At 32.7% G+C, this 7,850-nt stretch overlaps 1 protein-coding gene across 1 annotated transcript; it reads left to right on the forward strand.

Annotated features, from left to right (window-relative positions):
- The first annotated feature begins 7,017 nt into the window (after positions 1-7,017).
- LOC115877587 lies at positions 7,018-7,476 on the forward strand. The gene has a single exon (XM_030893834.1). It carries the CDS (start codon positions 7,018-7,020, stop codon positions 7,474-7,476), a length of 459 nt encoding a protein of 152 aa, XP_030749694.1.
- The last annotated feature ends 374 nt before the right edge of the window (positions 7,477-7,850 follow it).

Raw genomic sequence — 7,850 nt, forward strand, 5'->3', positions numbered from 1 at the left:
CTACTCGCTTTGGTATTCTTGGGTAAAGCAATAAATATCGATCTCTGCCAGTCGCCAGGTAATTTTCCACTTTGATGGGGAGTTTCGAGGAGTAGACTTTTCCTTTTTAGGGTGTTCCAAGCTCCTCAGTTGACCATTCTGCCTGTTTTCGTCAATGACAATTCTACTATCATTGTCGTATCGTGAGTTAATTTACCAGTTTTCTGCCCAAAAGCTACAATTATTTTGCAAATATGAACTCACATATGTCACTTGTGAGATATGTGAGCCTTGTCTTTGCAAAAAAAGTGTAAAAGAATGCTACGACAAATACGATTTTGATACCCAAGTCGATCTTAATTATTATGTTGGAATAGGTATCACCAATATTTTTATAAATCTAAAAATACATATATATGTTACAGTAAATGTCCGAAATGCGTTAAAACCTAGGATAAGCGCGGTAAAACCTAGGATAAGCGCGGTAAAACCTAGGATAAGCGCGCTAAACCTAGGATTTACCAATGAATTAACACCCTCCAAATAACCACGCTAACCAACTCGAAATGCGGTTTTACCGCATTTAGGACATTTACAGTGACATATATATTTTTGTTAATAACTTACATTAAAAACAACCATATCATTTGTCCGAAAAAATCTATGACAATTATTTTCAAACCTTTAAAACTATAAATAAAAAAAGTTTAAAATATACAGGGTGGTCCGAACTGTATTCCTGAAACTTCGGCAGCATATTCAGCAGATAAAAATAAGTAAAAAAGTTCGTATAAAGGTATGTCCCAAAATGCTTAGTTTCGGAGATACAAGGTGTAGAAGTTTTATTTTTATTTAGATTTTTTACAAATAATTTCTGAAGTAACGTGAATATTTGGATGAAAATTGGTGTCTAGAAGTTTTTTGCCATGAGAAATTTGATTTTGATGTCAATATGCTTCCTATTTGTAGGGGGCGCCACCTACATGTGTTTCAACTGTTTTGAACAGTAATAACTTATCGTCCATACCTATATAAAACTACCGAGTTAAAAAATATACATTTCCGTGACTTTTTACGTTAAAAATGTCTCTTGGTAAAAATCGCTGCGAGCAAGCATTCTCAAGATATTTGGAAAGTAAGTAGTCAATACATGTCATTATTGACGAAAAATAAACACGTTGAGTAGATAGTTATTTCACTGAAATAATAAATTTGGGAAATTTTTATTTTTTTAAATTAATCATAAATTTTTCTGCAAAAAATGACGAGTTTCTGTTGAACTTTCAGCACAAAAACATTTCAAATTTATGATTTCAGTCTAATAACTATTTAGTCAACATATTTAATTTATGTCAATGATGACAGGTATTGATAATTTCGATTCCAAATCTCTCGAAAACCATTACTCGTAGCGATTTTTACCAAGAGACCTTTTTCACGTAGAAAACGTCGTAAATGTATATTTTTTTACTCAGTAGTTTTATACAGGTACGGACGAAAAGTTATTACTCTTCAAAGCAGTTAAAAAATATGTAGGTGGCGCCCTCTACTAGTAGGAGTCATATTGACATCAAAATCAAATTTGTCATGCCAAAAAACTCCCAAGACTAACCCAGACCCCAATTTCCATCCAAATATTGACGTTACTTCAGAAATGATTTGGAAAAAATCGAAATGAAAATGAAACTTCTACACCCTGTATCTCCGAAACTAAGCATTTTTAAAGCACAGTTAAAACGCATGTAGGTGGCGCCCCCTACAAATAGGAGTCATTTTGACATCAAAATCAAATTTCTCGTGGCACAAAACTCCCAGACACCAATTTTTATCCAAATATTGACGTTACTTCAGAAATTATTTGGAAAAAATCGAAATAAAAATGAAACTTCTACACCCTGTATTTCCGAAACTAAGTCTTTTAGGACATACATTTATACGAACTTTTTTACTTTTATTTTTATCTGCAGAATATGCTGCCGAAGTTTCTGGAATACAGTTCGGACCACCCTGTATATTCATCTAATTAAGTGTAATTGGTAATAATCGTATTGCTTTTGATTGAACTGTTTTTGGTAATATCTGATAACAAGGAAAATGTTAAAGGCGAAGTATTTTGTCATTTTAATAAGGCAATCATACTTTCCGTTGCTTTAATTTGGCAGGTAAACATTCGAAACGAACAAGGTTACGGTTTCAAAGGGTTTGAAATGAAACTGACAAATTTCAAACAAACAATGTCGTTTTTTACGGCGATTTATACCAATATTTGCGATTTCAGTCGTTGATTAAAGGGTTGCAATTTCCAGACAAATTTCATTTCTTCGAGGAAAATAGGAACTTTTGATTTATATTGAACATTTATTTTGTGTTAAAAAGCAAATCTTCGTTGAAGAATCATTTTCAAAAATACAAGGTGGTCCGAACTGTTTTCCGGAAACTTCGGTAGCATATTCTGCAGATAAAAATAAGTAAAAAAGTTCTTATAAATATATGTCTTAAAATGATTAGTTTCGGAGATACAGGGTATAGAAGTTTCATTTTTATTTCGATTTTTTCCAAATAATTTCTGAAGTAACGTCAATATTTGAATGAAAATTGGTGTTTGGTAGTTTTTTTGAAATGAGAAATTTGATTTTGATATCATTATGTCTCCTATTTGTAGAAGGCTAACGTACATGTGTTTTAACTGTTTTGAAAAGTAATAAATTTTTGTCAGTACCTGTATAGAATTACTGAGTAAAAAAAAATACATTTTTGTAATTTTTTACGTTAAAAATATCTCTTGGTAAAAATCGTTACGAGCAACCATTCTCGAGATATTTAAAATGGAAATAGTCAATACATGTCATTATTGACAAAAAATAAACATGTTGAGTAGATAGTTATTTGACTGAAATGATAAATTTGGGAAATTTTTAACTTTTTTAAATTAATACATTATAAATGATTTGGCACAAAAACATTTCAAATTTATTAATTTACGTCAAGGATGTCAGGTATTGATAATTTCAATTTCAAATATCTCGAGAACTATTACTCGTAGCGATTTTTATTAAGAGACCTTTTTTACGTTAAAAACGTCGTGAATTTATATTTTTTTACTTAATATTTTTATACAGACGAAAAGTCATTACTCTTCAAACCAGTTAAAAATATGTAGGTGACGCCCTCTACAAGTAGGAGTCATATTGACTTCAAAATCTAACTTCTCATATCAAAAAACTCCCAAACACCAAATTTCGTCTAAATATTAATGTTATTTCAGAAATTATTTGGAAAAAATAGAAATAAATATGAAACTTCTACACCCTGTGTCTCCGAAACTAAGAATTTATAAGAACTATTTTACTTATTTTTATCTGCAGAATATGCTGCCGAAGTTTCCGGTATAATATATAATACAGTTCGAACCACCCTGATATGCAAATGAAAATAAAATTATTAAAACTAAAAGCATTTCGGATTTCCATTGTCTTTATTTATTTTGCTTATACCACGTTTCGGTCAGAAGTAACACTGACCGAGGGATTGAGGAAGTATCACTGACTGACTGATTGAGGGAACGTAACGTTTTCCGAAAGGACATCTTAGGGGAGTGATGGAGCTCTTAAGATGCTGTCTGCATAATTCTTATTTTCAAGTTAAAAAAAAGTTTTATACTCAAAATGATTACCTATGGGTTCCTCGCTCTCTCCAGTGATAGCGAATAGCCATACAGGGCGCTACAAATTCGAGGTACGAGCATTGGTATCTCGGTAACCGTGATAGATACGAACATGGTTAAATTGGGGCAAAGTTGCCCTTTGGGATGTTCACCAAGATACCATCAAAAAAGTTTTAAAAATTTCATGGATTGCTGAGTTTTTGGGATTTTTTTTTTATTTTTTCCTATCGTTACTTTTTAGAAAATCAAAAAGCTAATTGCACATTCTCATAGCCACTTTATTAGGGCTCTCTGAGTATTTTTAGATTTTCGAATTAGCTGATAATTTTTTTTCTTCTAGAAGGTACCTTGCGAGTGCGGTCGTGTATTGAAAAGACAAAACGTCCTCTACATATACGACTTGACGAACATAACAAACATACGCAAAGAGGTGAAACAATGAAGTCGGGCATTGCAGATCAAGTGTGGTCCAAGCACCACAACATAAAATGGTCAAGGAATCCCAGGTTAATCACAAAGAACCTCATTGGAAAAAGCGCAAATTTAAAGAGGCCGTATTTATTTCTAACAATAATAAAATCTTTAGCAATCCAAGTATGGAAGTTTCAACAATATGGCAACCACATATAAAACGCTCCAATGCAAGTATTCTTAGTTTACTTACCCAACTAATTCACGGATGAATGCTCGACTCTAGTATATAAGCTCAGTAGTTTTAAGATTTAGTTTTTTTAGTTCACACTTGATAACAGCCATACTTCTGACCAAAATGTTGTGTAAGCAAAATAAATAAAGACAATGCCGAAATTCTTTTACTTTTAATACTGAATCAATGTCCTACCACATTCAAAGTAACGTTAAAATAAAATATACAATTCTGATTTCTAGAATAGATGATTAAATTTAAGTTCCCAAGCTGTATTTGCTAGCGAAACTGAACCATTTTGTTTTCTCTATTTCTTGGCAACCAACTCTTCTGTGGTCATTCTTATGACTGCTTTTACATCGCCACAGAAGGGTTCTGAGCCTGTTAATAGCATTGATAAGCCTTGTTTGGCCATTTATCTGCCTTTTTGATATACTTGTGACTCTCCTTGTCTGATCCGACTTGATCATACTGTATTATTCCTTTTTCTAACTTTCGCTTGTTTAATTTATTTCTTAAGACTCAAATACCTTGAAAATGTTAATATAAAATAATATTCCTCCTCTAAGATAGCTTTTTATATTTTTATTGTGATATACTACTAGAAAATAAACAATTTTTACCAGCCAAATCGAAAAATTTTGACAATCTCAGCAGGAAACCGAATCAGGCCGGAATCAAGATCGCAATCGGATTTATCTCGTTTAAATTGTAAATGGAATTCGGTTCCCGAAAAGATTAACAGATTACAGGTTTCTGTAAAAGCGGAATGCGAAATAAAAAATCTGACACGGTCAAAACACGGAAGTGATTTCGGTTCGATGAAAGCTGGAGTGCGAGAATCAAACAGATATTCTGATTTGCTGATAGCTTTATTTTTAAAGCATTCGATACACCGATCCTCCTCGGGTAAATTACTTTTAAAACGGTTTCTAAAAGTTCAATCATCACTGACTGAGTTTTTTTTTCATGATGTGGTAATTGAAAACTGGGAAAAATTGAAAAACGAAAATCTATTGATGGTGTCAATAGATTGATCAATAGATAGGTCAAACAAAGGTCAAATTTTCAGTCAGCTGTTGTATCGATTGGCTCTGGCCATAAAATTGAATAGTAGGTTACAGGCCACTGCTAGAAGGTCCAAAAGGAAAAAGAATTTGAATGCTAACATTCCATTAATAAGTTCCAGTTAATACTATATATATATATATTCAAACCAAACCCAAAGCAAATTATAAACTGGAAACCTGCAGGAAGAAGAAAACCGGGTAGACCGAGAAGAAGTTGGCAGGAAGGGATTGACACGTTTATGGAGGAAAGATCTCTCGGAGACGGTGCATGGAGAGACAGACAGACATGGAGAGATGGCATTGGAAGACGTAGAACGTTTTAAACCGATTAACATACCATTAATAAATATATATATATATATATATATATATATATATATATCATATATATATATATATATATATATAGATATATATATATAGATAGGTACATATATATATATATAATATATATGTGGTATATAACATATATATATATAATATATTAATATATATATATATATATATATATATATATATATATATATATATATATATATATATATATATATATTTTTATTGTTGGTATTGTATATGGTTTAAAACGTTCTACGTCTTCCAATGCCATCTCTCCATGTCTGTCTGTCTCTCCATGCACCGTCTCCGAGAGATCTTTCCTCCATAAACGTGTCAATCCCTTCCTGCCAACTTCTTCTCGGTCTACCCGGTTTTCTTCTTCCTGCAGGTTTCCAGTTTATAATTTGCTTTGGGATTCTTATTTCTGCCATTCTTTTGACATGCCCGTACCATATGAGTTGACTGTTCTTTATGTCGTCCACTATCGTATGTTTAACTTCCATAATCTCTCTTATGCGTTCATTAGTTATTCGCTCGAGTCTTGATTTGCCTGCTGATCTTCTTCAAAATTCCATCTCTGTAGCTTCCAGCATTCATTTTGTTGTTTCCTTAATTGGCCACACCTCAGAGCTGTACGTGGTTATACTCTTTATGATGGTATTGTATATTAGAGTTTTGTTCTTGTTGTTTATGCTTCTGTCCCACAGTATTCCATTCAATACCGTGATAGCATTCCTTCCAAGTTGGTTTCGTTCTTTAATTGCTGTATCCAACAGTCCATCATTTGTGATTTGCACACCCAAATATTTGTATTTTGTGCAGCACTTAATTTTCTTCCCTTCTTCTAGTATTAGATCTTGTTGTTCTCCTCCGATACACATATATTCTGTTTTGTTAGTATTGATCTCGAGTACCCATTTCTGATATTCTTCTATAAGCTTACGTGTTATATAATTTATGTCATCGTAATCTTGTACTATGATCACCTGATCGTCCGCGAAGCAAAGTGTGTAGAGCATGTTGTCCCCTATGGGTACTCCCATATTTCTACATTTTTGCTTCCAACCTTTGAGAACTTGTTCGAGATATATCTTGAACAGTGTTGGTGAAATACAGCACCCTTGTTTCAGACCTTTGGTTCCATTAAATCCTGTTGTTAACTCTTTGCCGACTTTTATTCTAGTTTTTGTTTGTTTATATAATGATTTTACTGCTTTTATGGGAGACAACACCTACAGAAAAATCTTGGCCCTCCTGGGTTGGGGCATCGGGCTAACTCCTCGATACCTGGGAAACCTAAAAATGTTAAAAAGCCAAACAAAATGCCTCGGAATGGATCTGATATACGAAGACGAACCAAGCAACGAAAACGGATAATGCACTTTGGAACATGGAACGTACAAAGTATCTCCAGAAAAATGGACGAAGTTCTCTATGAGATAAATAAATTAGATATTGACCTAGCAGTATTAACTGAAACCAAGAAAAAAAGTCAAGGATCAGAGAACTTAGGAATGTATGATTACTTTTATAGCGGCGTTCGAAAAGAAAAGAGAGCAGGCCAGGGAGTGGCTATTTTGATACATCGGAAATATAGAAAATACGCTACAACCTGGGAAGGAATTAGCGAAAGAATTATTAAGATTAATATGAATATTCGAGGATATAGATTAACAATCATTGGAGTATACGCAGTAAATGATGATTCACCAACAGCTTCAAAAGAGACATTCTTCCAACAGTTGAATGATGAGATTATAAAAACCGGAAAAACGAGTTAATACTAACACTCGCCAAACTCTGTTTTTTTTCTCAGGTAAGATTTCGACAGACGATGACAGAAGAAAAGCAGATGACGTCCATATCAATCTATTTATTTTACTAAAAAAAGTTTCTAATATTTTTAAGTTAACTATGAAAATAGGGGTGGGGGGGCTTTTTTATTTCTGATATTTATTTTTTGCATGGTAATGATTAAATTAAGCATGGAAGTAATTTTCTTTTTTTTTAAATAACAGGCTGAAAACTTAATAATCACATAAATTTTGATTTAAATGGTTTGTGAAACAGACCATCAGCTGTAAATAAAGGCAGGCTCACCGCTGTTATTTTGTATTGCATTATATCTCTGAGTGTTATTATGGAATTTTGTCTA

Source organism: Sitophilus oryzae, unplaced genomic scaffold, assembly GCF_002938485.1.
Source record: "Sitophilus oryzae breed Bouriz unplaced genomic scaffold, Soryzae_2.0 scaffold_1494_pilon_pilon, whole genome shotgun sequence".
NCBI lineage: Eukaryota > Metazoa > Arthropoda > Insecta > Coleoptera > Curculionidae > Sitophilus > Sitophilus oryzae.

Excerpts from the sequence above, each read along its gene's own strand:
- LOC115877587 (XM_030893834.1), top strand. The coding sequence starts at position 7,018 with ATGCCTCGGAATGGATCTGATATACGAAGACGAACCAAGCAACGAAAA.